The 22,764-nt window shown below is 36.3% G+C and overlaps 1 protein-coding gene across 2 annotated transcripts; it reads right to left on the bottom strand.

Moving 5' to 3' along the window:
• Positions 1 to 10,770: 10,770 nt before the first annotated feature.
• On the bottom strand, positions 10,771 to 22,344 carry wnt11 (wingless-type MMTV integration site family, member 11). 2 transcript variants are annotated; one of them, XM_065259655.2, is made up of 6 exons: positions 22,103 to 22,344; positions 20,402 to 20,615; positions 19,109 to 19,335; positions 17,764 to 18,044; positions 17,343 to 17,635; positions 10,771 to 11,849 (listed from the first exon to the last, which is right to left on the bottom strand). In XM_065259655.2, exons 2-6 carry the CDS (start codon positions 20,482 to 20,484, stop codon positions 11,675 to 11,677), a joined length of 1,059 nt encoding a protein of 352 aa, XP_065115727.1. In that variant the 5' UTR covers positions 20,485 to 20,615; positions 22,103 to 22,344; the 3' UTR covers positions 10,771 to 11,674. The 2 variants fall into 2 exon arrangements, with proteins under 2 accessions (XP_065115727.1, XP_065115721.1); XM_065259649.2 differs by having other exon boundaries at positions 20,402 to 20,620.
• Between the last annotated feature and the right edge of the window lie 420 nt (positions 22,345 to 22,764).

The raw sequence follows: 22,764 nt of genomic DNA on the forward strand, positions 1-22,764 counted from the left end.
GGTAGTCTCTATAAGAGCAGCTGGCCCCTTAAAATTACTCCAGGCAATCACAGAGTGAGGCATAAGCCAAACGTGATTAAGTTCAATCCCAGTCTAATAAAGGCACACATATGGAACCCAAGCCGGAGTTGGCAGAGACCCCAGTCAAACAGTGCCCATTTAAAACGCTCCCAGGGTCCCGTCCCCTTTCACCAGCTTCAGCCGTTAATACCCCTTAGAGTCTGATTGTGCCGCGGCTTGTTGATTTCATTATTTAGAATAAAAACTATTCACTCTCACCTCCATCGGTCAGATCTGAAGCAATTACACAGACCGGTGTTGACTTTTCCCAAAGTGCTTGACTTCTATCGTGTATTAGGACTGTAGAAATTGATTTGCATTACACCTTATTTTCCTCAGGTCAATGTTCTCCCATTTAGAACCTATTTTGGGCTGTTCCATAGGACTTAATAAAACATACAACTGCCAACGGTTCGTTATTCCAAACTGCAGTCTTTTGTTGCAGAGTTGTAATATTTAGTTTTAATCACGATTCATTTGAAAGGTATTTGAATCGTGTTTCAATATAAATGTTTTTACTGTTGTCTCACGTGTTTTGATAGCGATGTGCTTGTAGATATATCAAAATGCTTTTAAGCATGCAACTTGGACATTAGAATTGTTTTTTATGTAATTAAATTTAAAGAAATGAAATCACGATAATTTCCTCACCACCATGTCATCCAAAATGTTGATGTCTTTCTTTGTTCAATCGAGAAGAAATTAGTTTTTTTTTTTTTTGGAAAAAAATACAGGATTTTTCTAGACTTTATTGGATCTCAACAGACCTCAAAATTGCAGTTTCAACGCAGCTTCAAAGGGCTCTAAACGATACCAAACAAGGCATAAGGGTCTTAGATAGCAAAACAATTGTCATTTTCGGCAATAAAAATATGCACTTTTAAACCACACTAGCCGTGTGAGGCGCCAGCGCGACCTTATGTGATACGTAAGAACGTCAAAAGGTCACGCATGACGAATGTGAAACTACCGGCCCAGTGTTTACAAGTGTGGAGAAAGAGGACCGTTCCGACGTTGTTGTTTGTGGAATGATACTAATAATTTTTTTGTGTCAGTTTATTGTTTAAAATAGTCCGCAAATGTGCGTTTCACATATTTTATGCTTGACCTTTTGACATGATTGCGCAAGTACTTAAGGTCGCGTTGGCGCCTCACACGGCTAGTGCAAGATGAAAATTTGTGGTTTAAAAGTGCTTATTTTTTATTTTTCTTGTCGAAAATGATGATTGTTTTCGCTAGATAAGACCCTTGTGCCTTGTTTGGTATCATTTAGAGTCCTTTGAAGCTGCATAAAAACTTTAATTTTAAACTACATTGAAGCTCCAAAAAATCTATTAAATAAAAAAAAAAAATCCTGGAATGTTTCCCTCAAAAACCATAATTTCTTCTCGACTATACAAAAAAAGACTTAAACAACTTGGATGACACAGGGGTGAGTAAATAATCGTTATTTTATTTTTATGAAAGTGGAATATTCCTTTAATATCAGTTTCTTTTTTTCAAATCAAGCAAGCTTTATGTTTTAAGTAGATATTTTTATAATGACTTTGTAATGTTGGATTTATTCATAACCCTTATATAAAAACCCTGGATAAAAAAAAAACCCTTACCATCAATTAACCATGGGTTTGTTACAGTAACCATCATTTAAAGAGACAATTCTCAAAACTACTTGTCCGTGTATATATATATATGCATATATATTGGGCTGGTTTCCCGGACAGGGATTAGACTAGTCCTAGACTAAACATTTTTAAGAGCTGTCCAAACTGAAAACAACCTGCACTGACATATCTTAAAATACATAGGTACTCTTTGTTTTGCCTCAAAATGCACACAAGTAATGTTTTTAGTAAGGCATGTTTGTTAAAACTAGTTATATTTCCTAATTAAACTAAGGCCTAGTCCTGGTTTAAACTAATCCCTGTCCGGGAAACCATCCCTTAATGTTTTAATCCTCAAGAAATTGTAAAAAATTTGGTTACACTTTATTTTGATAGTCCACTTTAGACATTCTGCTAACTATAAATTACTTTGCAACTACATGTAAACTAACTTTCATTAATTTGCAACTATATGTCAACTAACTGTCATTTGTGTATTAGTAGACTGTAAGGGTTGGGGTTAGGGAAGAGGTTTGGGTTAGTGGAATAAGTTGACATGCACCTGCAAAGATACTTATAGACAGTTGAATGTCTGTTGAGATATAATCACAATAAAGTGTTAGTAGATATTAAGCAGACAGTCTACTGATTCTCTAAAGATTGGTAGTTGATTTGTAGTTGCAAAGTTACTTATAGTTAGTAAAATGTCTAAAGTGGACTATCAAAATAAAGTGTTACCAAAAATGTTACCTATTATATAAAATATCCTCTATAGAATCAGCCATGTCCGGCTCTCTCCCAAGGGTTTTTTCCCTCCTAGGACTTTTCGTGCAGGATTTTTTTCAACCCCTGTGGAGTCTGCTGACATTGGCTTAGCACCCTCTTATATACGTTATATACATTTTTACTATGCTCACTAGTATGGTTAGTCTTAACCGCTATATTTTGCTGCTTATGTTTTATGATTTTTCTGTGTTATCTTCTGCTTCCATTAATGTAAAGCTGCTTTGAAACAATTTAATAATTTTGAAAAGCGCTATATTAATAAAATTGTTTTATCTTCATTTACTCACTGTCAAGTTGTTACAAACCTTTATACATTTCTTTGTTCTGCTAAACAGAAATTACGATATTTTGAGCAATGTTTATAACCGAACATTTTTTGAGCACCATTGACTTCAATAGTATTTTTCTTTCCTACTATATGGAGGACAATGGTGCTCCAGTTTTCTGATTGATTACAAATATCTTCCTTTGTGTTCAGCAAAACAAAGAAATTCATACAGGTTTTAAACAACTTGAGGGTGATTAATGACAGAATTTTAATTATTGGGTGAAATATCTCTTTAACCATTGTTTTTATAGTAAAACCTGGATTTTACAAATGGTAATTGGTACACTAATAAAAAAACTCATCGCTATACCTAGTTTTACTATTCTTTAATATAGTGCAGTTAAATACTATGATTTAATAAAACACTTTTAACAAAATCATGTTAATGTAAAACCAAATTAATCGAATTGTTGTTTGGCCTTCTTTCGTGAGACTCATTTAAAAGTTGAATGAGCCTGAACAGAAGTTCTCGAAATTTAATACAGCAGCGAATTCTGGGATTTGATTACGGATCAGTTATCCAAGATTCTTTAGCCTGGTTGTTCATTCCTTGCAAATCCTCTGATGCTCCAGCCCCTCTTACTTAGTAAATGACATTTTTTGGAAGGACTTGCATCCACCTTCTCCATGGCAACATGACCGAAACCCGCTCCAAAATGCCTGGGGGGCACAATGATGACAAAACAGTATTTAACCGAGCATACTGCTCGGGCTATTTACAAAAGGGTCGGAGGGTGGGGACAGACCAGCTTCACAAAAGTCCATTTACAGTACGGGTCAGTTCATCTCAATACCTTTACAATTCAAGTCAAATTCTTTGTGTGTCCCCCACTGACAAAGAGCATCCAACTCGCGCCACACACAAAAGGGCGCTCGGCGGTTTATGGTCTCCGCTGACATTAACCCTACAGATTTCTCCATTAAACTGCCCTTTTTGTTTCTCTATGATGGCATTAAACTTCTCCCTTTCTTCTCCCGTCACACGGGTCATTTTGAGTGTGAAGCAATCTGGGACCATTTTCAGTGCACCAAAAGGATTCGGCTGTTAAGGAGACATTAGCGGTCGTAACAAAGGGTGTGTTGGCCTTTGGATCTGTTTGACTCACATTAGCTCATATCCCTGCTTCCGTTTCTGCCCCGGCTTTGAGTCGGAGCACGAAATCTCCCCGTGAGTTTGAGCTCCATGCATTATGCCTCCATCCCAACCTAATCCTGCTTTTACAGGGGTCAAAATGAGGTCAATCCTCAGAGCATCCACACAGGACACCATGATGGTGTTTGTAGACACATCTAAAGATTGAGAAATCTCACACATATTCGGGTGGAGAAAGGGAAGAGTCTTAGTTTTAAAGCGGCATCGTGGGAAAATCAACAGGTTGAAGATCTTTAAAGCATACATTGTTTTTCTCCATTTGAATGTAGAGATTCGACAAGAATGATTAATATGTACTGATTTTAAATTTCGGACTAGTAGAGCAAGTCTAAGTAAACCAATTATAAGTATACAAATATACAATTTTCAATGTGATCTGGTAAGAACTAACATTCTTGAAGTCTTAAAGTGAATGAATTTTAATATTTTATGAATCAGTGTTTTTCAATCCAAATCAAAATGTATACATATTTTTGGTGACATTGGTGGCAAGATGTCAGTACACATATTTAGTCATACCACATAACCTCATATTTTAAAGACAAAAGCCTGATATGAAAACTATTTCAAATTTTGTTTTATAAACAACTGACAAAACTAGATTATTACTTTTGCCAATAAAAATAAAAATGGCCTTATGGTAAAGGTGCACACCAGTTTAATATAGGGATGGGAGTTGTTAACTCTACACTTAGACCTTATTCACGCTGTCAGTCCAAGTCCAATTTTGATTCATATCGGATTTGACAGACTCACTGTCCACATTGTGTATCACAACTGTTCAGATCCGATCTGTGCGTCCTGTAGCGTTCTGCCATTTTCCGTATTATCTGCACTGTGTCAATGGCAATGACGTTGTGCTGGCACAACAATCTGCCTCAACGTCTGACATGTTTACGCTTTGGTAATGGAAAAGCTACAGAACTGTGATCAGAGCGGTCGGACTGATATGGATTTTCGGAAATGCGATTTGAAGAAGATTTTAAACCAGACTTGGATGTAGCCTGATTAGAAAAAAATGGATTTCATGTGGTTTTGGCCGTTTACACATTCTAAATGTGATTGGATTCCAATCGGATGTCTTAGTAAATGTATTAATTTCATGCACATGTCTTTAGTCCTTTTTAAGATAAACTTAAGAATATCTAATTGTACTTGACTGCACTGTTAAAAATACTTTGCTGCCTTTAATTTTTTTGTTAAATCAACTCAGATTTATAAGTCATGTCAACAAAGATGAGTCACAACTTATAAAATATAGTTGAGAAAAGTCAACTTAAATTTTTAAGTTATAACAACTCACCTGTATTTATAGCAACTCATCTCTAGTCAAGATAAATAATAGTAAGTTGAAATGACTTCTAAATCCAAGTTGATTCAACAAAATTTCTTAAGATAGCAAACTAGTTTTAACAGTGTGCACTATTTTGAGACAACATTTATTTCAATGTGCTAATCATCAGTTTAAGTCACTGTAAAACAAAACATTTTCGTACTTACATCGTTTCAACTTTCATTTCACTGCTGTAACTTATAAAATAAAGTTGAATTAGCTTAACTCATTTAAAAAAAGAAATATATTACTCATCACTAGTCAAGAAATGTTTTTAAGTTAAAATGACTACTGAAGTAAAGTTGATTATACTTAAAATTTTAAGTACACTGCTTGATGTATGTATAATCCACACCCATTAAAAAATAAAACTCAATCAGGAATTTTTTGTATTCTTCATAGAAACAATCATGACATTACAAACTTCAACACTTCAAACTTCAATTGAGTGTTACTTTTTTTAACACTAATCTTTTTAACACCTGGGTCTTAATATCTTATGTGGATTATATACAATATAATCACTTTCCATTGCGTAGTACACTTCTAACACTTGGAATTTTGATGTGTGGTATTTAGTATACTTTTACAAGTGTACTTGTAAGTAGTGTATTACTGAAATAAATCTATACTTTTAATTAGTATATTTGTAGTGTATAACCTGGTGGTATTTAAGTATATTTTTAGTGCATTTAAGTATACTTTATTTTTACCTGGGAAAATAAAAAAACAAAATTAAAAGTGGTGCTTTATAGCAAACACAGCTAACACCACAGAATAACAATAATTCAGTTCAAAATCATACAAGCAGCAATGGGTGATTCTCACGAAATCCAGATTAAAAGGTGTCCAGCATCAGAATTTTTAAAAAGCCCAAGAAGCCTTTTTTTGCACATATAAGATTAAGATCTGAACTTACAATAACCATTATTTTTAGAGGATTTAAAAAATATTTCATATAGAATTATACAAAAATTTTAGATTGTCATTATTAAAAATTATCATTACCACAACATGATATTACATTAAATATATGCATTTACAAATGACCGTTTCGGTAATGAGAACTAAAAAGTTGTCTAGGTACTATGACAAACAAAATTTCAACTTCTGTCTGGAAAAAAAATAAAAACTGCTTACCTGGTTGCCATCTTGAGTGTCACAGTCAATTATGTCCCTTCCAACAAATTTGTTTTGAAAATGATTGAAAATTGTTGCGGAGGATGAGAAAATTGGTCTTGGACACATTTATATTCCTTATTATTGTCTCTACATTTACCAATGATCACCAAATACCCCATGTTTCTTTACTGTAAATGTTTATAGTATAACATGCACTGAAGCTTTTTTTTATTTTTTCTATTATAAATTTTCCATGTCAAAGAACCCAAATTCAGTCATGGACACATTGCGGTAATGAAAATGTTCCACTTAAATGTGGAAAAAAAAAATTGGTTTGTATGATGTCATTTGAAATCATGTGCAAAATAGTACATGAAGAGATGTTTGTAACTATATGCTTCTTATTTTGATAGCATTTACTTTTTTTATCAAAATGTTTCCTGACACCTCATGTTTAATTTTGCGAGAATCACCCTAATAAGTAAATAATGAAAATCAGCATCTGTAATATGTCTGTATCAGTTTTGGTCTCTTATGTCAGTCACACCTCATGACTGGACAGCAGACAACTCTCATCTGAATGTGCGATTGATGAGTGACAGAAAGACAACAAGACCTCCATGCCAGTAAAAACTAACTTAAATAAAATAAAAATTTATGTCCCTGTTAACTTTATATTGAACTTCAACATGAATTGTGCTGATTCGACCTCAAAGCTTTATACTACTAGACCAAATATCCCACTCCTATTGCTCAGACAAAAACAAATATGAGAAACAAAATGATTTTCATTATTGGGTGAAATATCTCATTAACCATTGTTTTTACATTTTCACTGAGATATAGCAGACTTCCTTAGCCCTGTTTGATTCTGCGAGTGACATATAATCTGCTATCATAAAGACATTTCCAGATACACAGTATATAGCCACTGTATTTTTTCAGTTTGTTATCGCTACCGTTAGTAGTTGTGCCAAAAAGTTAATTTTGGACCCTGCCCCGCTCGTTCTCTTCTTTATTAATGAGTTTCTCAGTCATGTATCTTCTCAATCACCAGGTGACAGTCCCTGGTGATAGCTTTGACAGTGAAAAGGCATGGGCAACTAACACCCCAAACCCCCAACTTCAGCTGCCGTTATAGGGCGCACCACTGACAGAGAGCGTCCTTGAGTCTGTCGACAGACCAAGCTGTGGGTGCTTAGGTTCCCCTCCCACCTGCACAAGACTGCTATTTCCTCCTCCTTATTCATCCTACCTGCCCCCACAAATAGATATGTACTAAGACAGATGCACACAGACATCTAATAGCAGACTTTTGACCAGGCTTTTAGTATAAATATGTTAGCCTTAAGGAAACTACGTGCACCAAGACATCCACAAAAAATCCTTACAGAGCGGGTAATTTCTGATAACAAGCAAAATAAAAGTTAACTATTTTGTTTCAAATTACAGCTAAAGCATATCAACTACTACACTGAGCTAACGTTACGGTGTAAAATTAATGTGTACAATGTTAGCTACAGTGTTGGGGGTAACGCATTAAAAGTAACGTGCATTACGTAAAAATATTACTTTTCTGAAGTAACAAGTAAAGTAACGCATTACTTTTTAAATGTACACATTATTATTTGAGTTACTTTTTCAAACAAGTAATGCAAGTTGCTTTTTAAGTTTAATTAATTTATTTGAAAAAAAAAATGTACTGAATTAAACATAGTCACATTATGCACTCTATGCGTACACCCCTGTGGTGGAACAGTTTGAGTCAGAAATTGAGATGGCCAGAGTTCGACATTTTTGTGATGAAATATGCAATTTCTGAATGCAGAAGGCCTGAAAGAAATCAAGCCTCAGCCAAGGAAAAGTAATGCAAAAGTAACTAAAAAGTAATGTTAGCATTACTTTCCCTGAAAAGTGACTAAGTAACGCAATTAGTTACTTTTTTGGGGACTAACTTAATATTCTAATGCTTTACTTTTAAAAGTAACTTTCCCCAACACTGGTAAGCTACAAATCCTTGAACACTTGAGTCTCTCAAGGTACTTGTTCTGAGGTCAGTTTAGCCATTAGCCAGACGATAAACAAACCGTGGCAACTCAACCCAGTCTCACGGTAAGTCCACGGTAAGTCCTTGATTAATTTATTCGTGTTCGATGACAAGAATTTCCGCTGTTTGTTGTGTCTCTGGAGACGAATGTCTTTTTCGTCCTTCCCAGAACGAATTTCTATCATTGGCTGTTCTTGTCTGTGGCACGACTTTCTTTATTGTGTCATTTTATATTTTGTTTTCTCATCGTTTTTTTTCTATTTTTTGACAATTGCCGCTTGGGGTTCAGGTTAGAAACACTTTCTGCGACTTCCTACCCCAAACCCCAACTCCAGACGAGAATAGTTTTAAAAGTGGACGAAAAACATGTAGAAACCAATGCATAAAATTACATCCTAATCTAACCCTAACACCAAGCGAAAATTATTTAAAAATAGGAAAGACAATGAAAAAACAAAATAGAAAATGACACGATAAAGAAACTCGTGCCACAGACACGAACATCCTTTGATAGAAATTCCTGCTGGGAAGGACGAAAAAGACATTCGTCTCCAGAGACACGAAAAACAGCGGAAATTCGTGTCATCAAACACGAATAAATTAATCAAAATTTTCCTTACTATAACACGACTTGCGGTGAGACTGTGTTGGGCAACTCGTGTGCATCTGATGAAATCATCTATAAGCATATTAGCCAATTTTTTATGACATCATGATTCTACACATTATGCTTCTAATTGATTTCCGGGCTGTAAGGTCAACCAAACACCACTGGCTGTTTTAAAAAGAGGAGAGACGTAGTGTAGTGAAGTCCGTGAAATACGGACGTAGTGTCCGTGAAGACACCAATAGGTTTGTGAAGAGCTTTTTTGAAGCCAATAGTGGGCGGAGCCTGCAGTCGCCATTTTGGGCGCATCACTCGCGGAACACCTAAAAAGGGTAAAGAGGCGGGATGTGGGTGAAGCTGAAGTGGCTGGCTGCTGAAACCACACCCGCCTAGCTCGACAGTAGTGACAGCAGTGGCAGTTCACCCGTCACTCAAGTAGCCATGCCCTTAATTATGCATAACTTTAAGGCTTAATATAATTTAAACAAATGAGTTATCAAAAAATTCACCCCCCTTACAGTTGGCATGAAGGGTAAAATTAGCTATAGACCAAAAACACTTTTTGTACCAGGTTGTAAACACTTAGGGTGCGTCCAAGGGGCACTCCTGTTTCAGTGAAAATTACATCAAAGTTGCGCATGAAGTTTTTTTGCATTTTAAAGCATTTAAGTGGGTGTTTGAAATGGATGACATCAACTTAGTGGACCCGCATTGCTTAGAATCATAACTTTAAGACTAGACAATTAACAGTTTTAACAATTTAAGACTAAATGTGTGTTCAAAGCTTGCTTTAATACCGTTTGGGAATTCAGTATTAATGAGCTAGCTGCTGCTATCTGAAATTGTATTTGGTTTATATTTGGACTGAAATGTGATGTATGGGTATGTTGCATTCTTCTCAGCGGACTTCTATACAAATGATTTTCGCTTACAGGGTTTTCCTCAACATGTATGAAAACACCAGAGTTGTTCTTGGCTGGAGTGAAATCTCTCGTGCCCTGTCTGTGACAACAACTTGGCAAGCTTACAAGTTAAAACTGTTCTTTATACAAAATGTGTAAAATCCTCTTAAAATATGTGCTAATCTCATCCACATTGATTTCTCAAATCATTCAAATATTGTAAATGATACAATTCACATTCTACTCATTCTTAAGGTACTCTTGACCTTAAAACAGAACCAAAGCCAGTGTGCTTGTTTTAAAGCTAACCACCGAAAATCCTTTTCCGCTCTGATCGTACCACGAGAAGCAATTACGGGAGAAATTTAAAAGTAAAAGGGACAGCGCTGTTTACTTTAATGGAATGTATCGCTTCACTTCACTTTCACTTTTGCTGTAAAACTTGAATAAAACAAGACTTTTACTTACGAGCCCATGAGTAATGGACAATTATATATTGGAAAGAGTAGAGCCCATTGTGCCAAGCGAACCCCTAGCCCTACATTCTTATTTATTAGGGTTTGGTGTCCAAACAAACACTTTCCCAGGGTTTTTGAGTTTGACAGACCAATCACTGTGCGTCTTTAATCGAAAAAATAACAAGTGCGAGATGATTTATATCGGTGTCGTGCGTAATTGTCCTAAATTGTTATTTATCCAAGAAAAGGAACTTAAATTAATGATAACTATGGAAATAACCTTTAAGTGGTTTTGTTTTTGCAATCAGTCTTGCACAACACGTCACGAAAGTGAATCCAATTTCTTGGTAACAAAAAAGACGCCTCACAGTTTTAAATGGTAAAGATTTTTAATTAGTTTATAAATATTTCTTTTTTTAATTCAGCATACAAAAATGACAGTATGTACATCCACAAATAAGTGGTTCATGAAGGCTGACCCATATACTCTATTCTCATCCTCAGAGAGGTTCGAGATTTGAACCCCTGCACGTTTGATTTTGAGTAAAAATGGAACAAGGCACAACACATCCAATGTCCTTGCTCGTATATGTGGAATAAATGCAGGTATTTCTCCTCTAACAGCTTAGAACTGAAGTATCAGACCCAGCAGATGGAAGCCATTGCACAGTTCCTCATCCATTAGCCGTATTTCAAGTTCCCTTTCATGTTCAACACTTTCTTCGTGTTTTCAGTCTTAACTTGTGAAAGCAGAGTACCGAGGCCTGAATCCCTTAGAACTCGGAATGTGGAATCCTTTTCGGATCAATTTTCTTTGCAAAAAAGCGACTCGGGTACTGTGTAACAAAAATAAACTTTGCAAGATCCAGATAAAGAAGCATATGTTTCTATGCAAAAAATAACAGAGAAAATAACAGAGACAATATTCTCTTGAGGACGGTGACCAACAGCTGGGTATTTTCGACAAAACCATGTTGATTTGTGCACTGAAAAATTCCATTTTTGAATTATTGCTTCTCTATAAATGTTCATAAAACCGAAAATAAATCATTTCTTCTTTAAAGTATACAAGCTGGAAAAGCATAACACAAATGTAAGCCTTGTTGGTAACATAGTGCTTTGGTTATCTGTGGTCTGAGAATTCTGCAGTTTTGTTAAATGATCAGGTATAACCAGCAGTGTTCCAGGTCTGATTGGTTGATAATAGGCACGAGGGTGACGTGACGGGGATTGACGGGGATTGGCGTGGCTGGTGGTGATGACTGCAGGCCGACTCATTTGCATACGTATCTCTCCACAGTCCGCTCGCACTTTTTGCACGTGACGTAGCAGCACCAGTGATATTTGCAGTGGCACCGTTCAACCACTCTCTCGGAGTAAGGGTTGTATCCTCTGCCACAACACATCAGATCACAGCTGTCACTGCCATTGGAGGTTTTATTGCACTGCCTGTGGTGGAAACAAAAGAGAGAGAGGGTGGAGAATAAGTAAAGGAGAAAAGCTTGTGCCATGCCACCATAAAAAATCCAAAGGTTTACATTATATAAGTTGGGGTGTTTCCTGGGACCGAACCCATGAGCTTTGTGCATCCAACATAAAGCTCCACCATTAAACCATAATCATTTTTTAAAATCAGTTAGTCAGTGGGTTACACAAACGTATTCGGCTGGTTTTAGTTTTAAAAGCAGACGTGTTTACGCAAGTTTTTAATGCAATTGAATGACATTTAGGATCAATCCATTGCAGTAAAAGGCATTCCTCTAAAATGCATGCTTCTCACATTGTTTTTAAAAACTGAAATATTTTGTTATAAATTTTGTTATAAATTAGAGTTAGAATAGTGGCAATGCCACTAAAATATTTATTTATAAGAAAATGTGACCCTAACTGTGAAAACCCCTACCCAAAATTATGTACCTATAGTCACGTATTTTTTATTCTTTTTCGTGATACTGTCATGAATTTCTGCGTTTTTCCTGATTGTATCACGAATTTCTGTTTATGTGTCATTGTCATGTATTTACCGAGCCCCTAAGGTGACATTGGAGTAAAAAAATCTAAAGTTTAGTTTCATGTGCTCATGTGAAATGTTCATGTGCTCACGCAAAACCTTATATGCAGAATTTTTTTTTCAAAGGTTCGTGACGTATATTAAGCCTCACATGAAACTTTCGCGCGCTCACGTGAAACTTTCTTGCGTTCACGTGAAACTTTTGCGCGCTCACGTGAAACTTTCGCACGCTCACGTGAAACCTTTGTGCGCTCACGTGAAACTTTTGCGCGTTCAGGTGAAACTTTCGCGCACTCACGTGAAACTTGCGCGTGTTCACGTGAAACTTTTCCGTGTTCACGTGAAACTTTTCCGCGTTCACGTGAAACTGTCACGCGCTTACGTGAAACTTTTGTGCGCTCACGTGAAACTTTCGCACACACGATAGTTTCACGTGCACATCCGAAATTAAACTCAATAGTTTCACGTGTGCATGCAAAACTAAACTCGATAGTTTCACGTGTGCATGCGAAACTAAACTCGATAGTTTCACATGCGCATGCAAACTAAACTTTATGAACTAAAATTTTTACTCCATGTCCCCTTCGGGGCTCTGTACGTATTGGTTACTCAACTGCTTTTTCCTATTTTCAAACCATTTTCGCTTCGGTTTAGGGTAAGATTTGGTGTTTGCGTTAGGATGTCACTTTAACTATTGGTTTATACAATTTTTTCTGATTTATTTTTTTATATTTTCTAAACTTTAAAACATTGTCACCTGCTTTAGGGTTGCGACAATGGTAAGAAAATAGGACAAAACATTTGAGTAACCAATACGTGACAATGACACATAAACAGAAATTCGTGATAAGATCACGGAAAAACAGGGAAATTGGTGACAGTATCACGAAAAAGAATCAAAAAATTATGTGACTATAGGTACGTTATTTCCTGTGACTGGGCTGGATTTACTGTTTTGTACATAAAATCATTCTACATAATGTAAAGAACAGTAAAAATATAACCATGATATCTTTTATATTGACTGATTAATTATAGAAGCTCCAAATCTCATTTTGAGCTTGTATTTCAAAGACAGGGTCATAAATATCCAAATAAAATCTCAACACTACCATCCAACCATCACGATCATTCCTCATTACATGATAAATCACTATCCAGACTTCAACGTAATGTATTTAAAACCAAACAAAGATAGAAGACCTCGCTGACCATGTGAGCCATCACACAGCATAAATCTTTTTCAAACCATATGCACCACGGTGAACATTTAGCTCGGGCACATACAGTAATAACCCAGCAGCTTAAACCTCCTCATAGCTTGTTTGAGAGCCTGGTGATTTGTACCTAGGGAACATTTACTCTAAGATTTAAGTCTAGCTGGAGTGCATCTTGTAAAGGCCTTCATTTACTAAAGCCTAAGGCATGTTAAGTAAGCAAAAAAATAGCCCTGTCATAAATCACATTCTATACACTAGGGGTCGGCCTGTGTGTAGCCCTCTGTGCGTAAGTGCATTGTTTTATAATTGTGTGGTGTTAATGGCCTGGGTGCTGAGAGACAGAGAGTATGGCAACTATGAGAAGGAGGGAGAGAAGAAGAATGCTGTTATTTAAAACTAGAACAAAGCTGTCGCTTTAAAAAAAAAAGAGTCGCTCTCAGGTCAGTGTGAAGTCTGTGTAATATACTCTTAAATTTCAATGAGCAGCCCATACGGCACGCATTTAGGGGCAGTTTCCCGGACTGGGGTTTAGATTAATCCAGGACTAGGTCTTAGTAGTTTTTACAAACATATAGCTTACAAAAAACAATACCGGTGTGCATCTTAAAATAAAACAATGGAACTTACTATATGTTAAGGTAAGTCAGTGCAAGATGTTTTGAAATTAAGACATGCATTTTAGTCTGGGACTAGGATAAACAATTTGTAATAAGGTTGTATTTTGTTAACATTAGTAACAAAAAGTAATCGTTTTTTTCAGGATTTATTCAACTTTATTAATGTTAGTTAAAGGAAAACACCACCATTTTTCAATATTTTACTATGTTCTTACCCCAACTTAGACAGATTAACATACCTCTCTTTTTTCAATGCATGCACTTTTAATCTTTGTACAGTGCGTTGTGAATGTGTTAGCATTTAGCCTAGCCCCATTCATTCCTTAGGATCCAAACAGGGATGAATTTGAAAGCCACCAAACACTTCCATATTTTCCCACTTCCATATTTTCCCTGTTACATGAGTAGTATCATGAGTAAATATGGTGGCACAAAATAATAAGTTTGTTTGGATCCTAAGGAATGAATGGGGCTTGGCTAATAACAAAGATTAAAAGTGCACGCATTGAAAAAAGATAGGCATGTATTAATTTGTCTAAGTTGAGGTAAAAACATAGTAAAAAAATTAAAAATGGTGGTGTTTTTCTTTAATGCCAATACAATTGTTCTTGTTAGTTCATTGTGCATTAACTAATATGAACAAATACACTTTTGATTTCAAAAACAAATTAATAAATGTTGAATTTTACATTTAATAACTAATAACAATAAATGCTGTATTGTTCATTGATAATTCAAGTTAGCACATGTTAACAAATGCAACCTTATTAACAAGTGTTACAAAAAAAATCCAAATTACAAAAAGATCTTCACATTCAAACCTGCATATAAAAGTGATCTGGTTTTATAATTAGTTTAACACTAGTTTACATTAGGTTAACAGCTGTGATTTTCTTTACCCCAAAGTGAAAACACATCACTAATAGTCCTCTCTCAGGAAAATACTGCCGTGGTTGTTTCTTTAGACACGATCATCTCACTAAGCCTTTGGGATGTAATCTGTCTGAACTTTTAATGCACTAATTTTATTAATAAGAGCCATGTGGCCCACAATGCAACTTTGGGAACATTGAGAGAGCAATGTAACTTTAGATGAGCGAGATGAGATATGTTTGGGTTAATCTATCTTGTCTCTCACCGCCAAATCAGATTGCATGTTATCCTCTCTCTACAGCTTTAGTTAGGCTAACACTCGGGAATCATTATCTTAAGTCCCTCCAAACCACAATGAGAGGAGAATGATAGCGGCTTCCTGCCCTTCGCTTTAATAAGACGTTATGCGTAAATCTGACAAAATCAGTCCAGGTCTTATTTTCAGTGGTTACTCTCATTATTTTCTCATTGCTGTAATAACATTTGTTTTTGTATTTCAATCATAATAAATACAAATCAGAACATTGAAGTTATATGGTGGATAAGTCCCTGATTGTTTAAATCATTATTTTTTCATTAAAGTGGTAAGAATGAGATTTTTTTTAATCAAAGTCTTAATTTTAATCTTAAGTACATTACATTTACATTTATTAGGCGCTCTTCATTTTCCTTTGATTTTGTGATGAAACATTTGATACTGTGGTATTAAAACTTTCTGAAGAACCAACGTTAAAACAAACTTCGAGATGTTTTACAGGCAGGTACAGGGTAAAACTGTTAGGTTAAAAAGACATGATGACCACCCTTACATTCCAGAGACCACCATGGTAGCAACAAGTGCGACACACATTGTTCCCTATTGACATTCTTTAACATTTAAAGAACACACCAGTGTCTTGTGACTAAGTGTATAGCACTAAATATAAGAACAGAGAGCACGTGTAAGTGGCCTTATCTGGACTAATGCTGAGGATGCTCTCTGTGTGTTGAGTGCACCTGACATGTAGCACGTCTCCAGGTTATCTGGATGCTGACCTCAAATGTGAAACACTTTTTTATATTCAACTGAAAATAACTTTTACAATGTAAATGCTAAAACAAATAGTTCTGGACAGGATGATCCACGTTTAAAGCTGTTGTGAAATGTATAAACCAGTGGTCTCCAATATGGTGCCCGTGGGCACAGAGTCTGTGAGTTGCCTGCCAAAGCACATTCTATTAAAAGCCTCAATTTTAATATTTATTTATTACATATTTTTATATTTGTTCAAATAAAATAAAAGTACATTTTGAGTAGACTATATCAAAAAAGTAGCCCTCCAAATTGTTTTATTCATTGTGGTAGCCCTTGCTCCCAAAAAGTTTGGAGACCCCTGGTATAAACTGTATATTTACATGTGGCCACACTTCCTATATAAATGTGCCATGTTGCTTCAGACTCTGAAACATTGTTTATTGTTGGTCATTATTAAAGTAATATTTTTATTTACTTTTTTCTAAATAAAATCATCATCATTCTATAAAAAAATACAACTTTGATATCTTTTATACTGACTGAGTAAGACCATACTTTAATGCATCTGATCCTAAACAATGTTGTCTTTTGGCATACTGCTAACAAAAGCTTTCAAAACCAGCAGGCCGCTAAACAATAAGTCCCGTTACATTGACTTCACCACGGTTAAGTTATGGATAACTTGCGGAAAATTCTATAAGCCATAGGAACCAATGGCTCCACGTAGCTTAGCCAAGAATAACAATACAGACAAACAAACAGAACAAAAGCAAGGAAGTGGACCTTACTTCATTCTTACTTGTATCTACACCTGAGCCTCTACTGATAAAGCAATAGGAAATAAGCAGGAAAGATTCATTGTCACGCTAATCTCCATGTGCAGCGTTGGTATCAACCGAGTGCTCTAAGCTCTGTGAATAGCAGCATTGCTCACAGACAGCCAATGATAACAGTAAAGAGGACACAGTCATTTTGGACATGTCAGACACACGTGTGTATGCGCGTGCATGCACACACACATTGCAAGTCCAGGTTGACTGAAAGTTTTTACGTACAATGTGCCATTCTAACCAGGCTGCAAGGAACCACTTTAAAAACTACAAAAATATTACTAAAATAATACTTTTCATTACTTTATTATTGTATTGTTTGTTTTGTATTAGCTAAAACCCCAAAATATGTAATTTTTGAATAAGTTAATCTCACCTGTCCTGTGTACCGAAAGATCCCATCTTGTCATTCTTCATGCAGTAATCCGGTGAACTTTGCAGATAGACCAGCTCATTCTCTCGAACCGGCCGGATGTCGATATCTTTAGGGACGAGTTGCTTCCGTGTGCCCATGGGCCGATGGACCACCTTGGTGGCTGACAAGTACTTGGTCTTCAAATCCAAAGCGATGTCCTTCAGGTCCTGTAGGCCTCTCCAACAGGTCCGAATGGAGCAGGAACCGGAAACACCGTGGCATTTGCACTTCATGACCAGAGCGTCTCGCAAAGCCTGCAGAGGAGATGATAGTGTGAACATCTAAAAACGATTTTTGACCATTTGTAACTACGTTGTGGCTAACCACAGATAAAATGTTAGTTTATTAAATCATATGACTTGCATTCGAAATATTCTCCTACCTGTCTGCCAACTTCACTGTTGTGGAGATGCATCAGCTTATTGGCATTCGAACCCGTTTTCTTTTTCATCTTCATGGGGGCATCTGAAAACTTGGAGCCCATGAGAAGACCATAGTGCAGGTTATCAGCACACCCGCCCCATCTATAACCCGGCTCGGGTATTTCACCAGGAATCGGACCGCAGGTGCACAACCTCAGATCTCCTGAGGTGCACGCGCGTGCTATAGTGTGACTTATGGCTGCTGCGGAGAGCGCGTAGACGAATGCCGATTCCCTTGTTCCTGAAAAAGGACAAATTTATTAAATTTACAAAACATTTATTTTCTTTCTTTACAGAAAAAAGCAATATGAGAAAACAAGCAGCGATATGAAAGGATAATGACGGAAATTATGGAACTTCTAACATGGTGCACAAATGTCATGACATAATAATAGGGGTGACACAGTGTGACCCTGAATGAGGTACATCAAAGGCCGTCTCCTTAGTAGTACACTTATGAGAGATTTCGACTCCTGACAACACTAAACCGTATGCGGTGCTGCATAGTTCTCTCTCAACGAGGGATCTGAAACTTCAACAAGATTTACTTTGACTATCCCGCAGCGGCGACCCTTAATAAACAAATAGGGAGGATTATTTAACTACACGTCAAAGCACACTCGTATCAAAGCTGTGCGGAAATTTAAGACAGTCCGCGAGGTAGTAATAAAGTTTAGAGTATGTGAACAAAGAGATCTGTTTTTTAACCAAAAGTAACGGCTTGACATTATGTAATTGATTAGATTTTTGGCCATAAACTAGAGCAGACAGCAAAAAAATGCAATTCTTCATCTATCGCTACATGACTAACTCAATAGCATCTCTCATTGAATAGAAAGGATCCTATTGTTAGGATTCACAGTAAACGCTGAACCTCCGTAAAGCTTCATATCAAACACAGTTGGAGAAAGATGAAGGCCCAAGAATTCTGCATTTCGGGTAGGCAGGAGCACAATGTCTTTTATCCAGCAGTGAGGCACTTAGGGGGAATATTTAGGCCAGCGTTTAACTGGCATACTCTGCCTTACCCGGAGCAAGGCTGTTTGAAGCTCATAAACTTTTCCCTTAACAATTAGATGAGCTTCTCAGACGTATAACAGCTTAAATAGAGACCACATTCTGGTTTAAAGAGAGGTTGTGTGGTCACTTCAGTTGGCTTGAAGGGACTGGCAATGAGGCCAAATTTAAGGCAACACACTGTGTCGTACAAACATTTATACATTAAATACATTTCAACAGTGGAGACAAAAAACGATCATATCCTCATGCATACATTCTTGGACACGGTTTCCTTCGGTAACTCACCTCGCTCCAGGTCTGGGAGGAATTTAGGAGCATCAATAGAGGAACAGTTCCAGCGCATGTCTGTAAAGGTTTTCTGGCAGACCTTTTTAACCTCCCTTGCAGCTTGGATGATAGTTTGCATGAGTTCCAGGTTGCTCCTACAGAGCTGGGCCTGAGAAGAGACGAGACCTGGCAACGTCTTGCAATTCTGGGTCTTGTTGATGTGCTGTGTGGTCTGCGCTAGTGACCTGAATAAGGGGGGTTATACATTTTATATAAGCACTGGATAACTATTTGTTTAAATCCATTGTACTTTACATTTTAAAATATTACCGTTAACGCTAAAATACTGTTAAAATATTAAAGTAACGCTAAGCTGAAATTGCATGCCAATGCAATGTTGGGTTCAACAAAAATCAAATAAATAAAGCCAGCTCTCAAATATTAGCCATGATCATAAACAGTTTAAATATGTTTGCGAAAGCATTCTCGCACGCATTTGAGCTGCGGGCTAAAATTGTTCGGTGTCTCGCTCACAAAGGCATGCAAACAACAAGCCATTCCCAGAGATAATCAATCAAGATGAGGCCAAAATGGAAGAGGGGGTATTTCTGCATTGCTGGAAAGCAAGAAAGCCAGTGGAAAAAACTCAAGATAATTTGGACAGAGTTAAAACACTACTTATGTACCATGGTAAAGACGCTGTCAGAAAGTATAAGAGGATTCATTCTTCAACGCAGAAAAATATTAACACATTGTGGATCACTGAATGTGATTTAGTAAGCTTCTCTATTAAATGAATTGTGGAAAGAATTCAGGCTTTGTTACTATAGTACCACAATCTCTCTCTTTTACTGTATTCTCTTTTTATGTATTACCGTTCGTGAGAACTAACCAATGCTTTCTCAGTCTTTGCCTGTTTCAGATTAGGAGCTGCCAGTTTATGTTCCATGATATGCTGTGACTGACAGACCAATGTCTTAACCTACACACACACCTTCCTTCATTATCCAGGGAACACAGGTGTTTATTACAGCATCTGTTTTGCATTTCTTGCCATGCAATATCAAGACTGTGGAAACCTTTCCTAACATCTTGCTCAGGCAAACCGGCCCCTCACGTCTCAGTTTCTCCAGTGTGTGATTAACAATGAGATTATGTGGATACAAAATATTCTGTAGATATCCCAAGTTACAAGGAAATTTGTGTTGTCAGGATCTGGAATTAACAGTACGGTCTGTGTAATGTTACAGAATATACTTTTGTGAATTAACTTTGTGATTTAGTGTAGAAAGAGAAAAAAGAGCAACTCACAGCCATCTGATTCCAGTGCACTCCTTTGACAGAAGCAGGAATGTGAAGATACAGAGATGAAGTGAATGGGATGTTTGCTTCATGCTGAAGAATAAGATCCAGCTCGAGCAGAAGGGACTGATGCAGGTGCAAGGCTTTTTGGCACTGGTACAATTAAAAGGCAAAAGCCATGCCAATTATTACTTTTTTTCTGCCTTCTTCACTTATTTACCACCTTTCCTGCGTCAAAGATAAAACATATTCAGATATTGATAACATTGTGGGTGTACACTAAAAATAAATGTTTTAAAATTGTCCTTTTTTGGCTGTATGTTGCAAATATAACCTTTAACACCTACACTAGGCATATTTCTGATGCACAATAAAATGGTTGACTAAAAAGGTATTTTGGAGAAATTATTCTTCATCGCTGTGTGAACCTTTAAGAAACTTTTTTTTTTAAGAGTCCAGGTTTATTGCATACTCTTATAGGTGCAATACCTTATACTTTAACAGCTATGTTGCAGATTATTAATTAATATTTTAGTTGCAGAGTCACTAAAATAAAAATAAAACGTTTTATAATGTTAGAAATACATTCTATTTTAAGGGAAATGCATATTACTAAATATAAACATTTACTTTTAATATGAATATGCTATATTTTTTTTCTTAATAGGTTTAATTTACAGACTACAAGTATTTATAATCGATTGCAAACTACGCAGTATAATCTATACATATATTTAATAAACAAGTACTTTGCTGCGCGTTCGTTCCTGTCCAAACATGCATGAGGGGGAGAAACTTTTTGGATTGATTTTCAAATATTTCCAGATTATCTCCCTCTGATGCAATAGGAGAGCAATAAATACATAAATACATACTACCTCCCAGTGGACACTGCAGTCTGGCCTCAGGCATGATGCGTCCAGACTGCGATTGTCCAGATTGCAAGGTTTTTTTCGTTTTTCCCCTTCTGGCTATAAGCCTAACCAGACTACTATATAAAGCTATACATTAAATCCTGTGGTTACAATTACAAAGTAGGTATTATAGAATCAAATAATTACAGTCATTTTTATTTAGATTACAAAATTTAAAGATAAATCATTAAAAAACAAAACTAAATTTGTGCACTTTATGTCTTATGCCTAGCCTAATCTAATAATCTTTACTATTCCACTTGAAAACTATCCAATTTCCGCACAACGTATTAATTATTCTTATTTAAATTTCATTCAATATTAGTAATTTAAACACATAAAATTGATGTTCTTAGTGTAGATTTTGTCTAAATATAAATACGAATTAAATATAGGCTGCGAAAGATATTTTTATAATGCAACAAAACCCAACTAAATTCTCATGCAAGCTGCGTTTCTTTAAGTTTTTCTTTAGGATATATTTGATATACATTTACATTTTAATCCTCTTTGTTCATTTCGAGAAACTATATGTTCATGAAAACATGAGGTAAACTTAAAATGCATTTAGTTCACATACAGTAGGTTTATGTGCAGGCACTATTATAGCCTTCATTAATGCCCTGTGAATAACCTTTACATTTACATTACGAGCCAGATAAATACACATTATAACTAGATTATCTTTGGGCATACGAAGTGTGAATGTAAATGTGAATAATACAGCAATAAAAACCTGTCATCACATTAGGCAAAACTTTGCGCGTAATAAACCAAAATGCACTTTTATCCTTACCTATATCTTATCAAATATAGACCGACGCCAACCAAATGCCAAAGTAATCCAAAAGTTAATCTTATTTTAAATCCAGTTCTCCAGGCAAAGCTTTAAATCTCCGTTAATCCGTTTTTTTGTGCGTGAGGAAAGTCCGAGTGTAAAAGCATCATGCAACAGTCCGATAATGAGATCTGTATGGCTCGCGCTGCGCAGTGCTGCACGCGCTCAGGAATCCGTTGAACTGACTGACTGTGCAGACAGGAGCGCGAGGTTATATGTGCCCGCGCAACACTTTGATCTCGCGCTGATGTCAGGGGCCATTAGCATAACAAAGTGGTTAAGGTTTCTGAGCCAAAGAAAACTTTGAAAATATGATCTGTGACACTCACGCGTCTCGCTGGTTTTGACACGGTATTTCAAGGCTGAGAGTTTTTTCTCAAGGTTATTTGCTTCGCGTGTAATTTTTCAGTGCATTGGACATGCGTGAGAAAATGAAGAAGTGAGAAATCCGGGGTCCATCAATTTTCAGGACATAAAATCACAAAATTCCCAAAATTGTTGGAAAGTTTGCGATTCTAGTGTTTGCATGGCCCATAAAATTAAAAGCTATACGGCTGTAAGCCAGAGTTTCCACACTTTGCCATTTACAGTGCAGTACACCGTCCATCACCCTTAAAAAT

Source organism: Paramisgurnus dabryanus, chromosome 10, assembly GCF_030506205.2.
Source record: "Paramisgurnus dabryanus chromosome 10, PD_genome_1.1, whole genome shotgun sequence".
In the NCBI taxonomy this organism is placed as follows: domain Eukaryota; kingdom Metazoa; phylum Chordata; class Actinopteri; order Cypriniformes; family Cobitidae; genus Paramisgurnus; species Paramisgurnus dabryanus.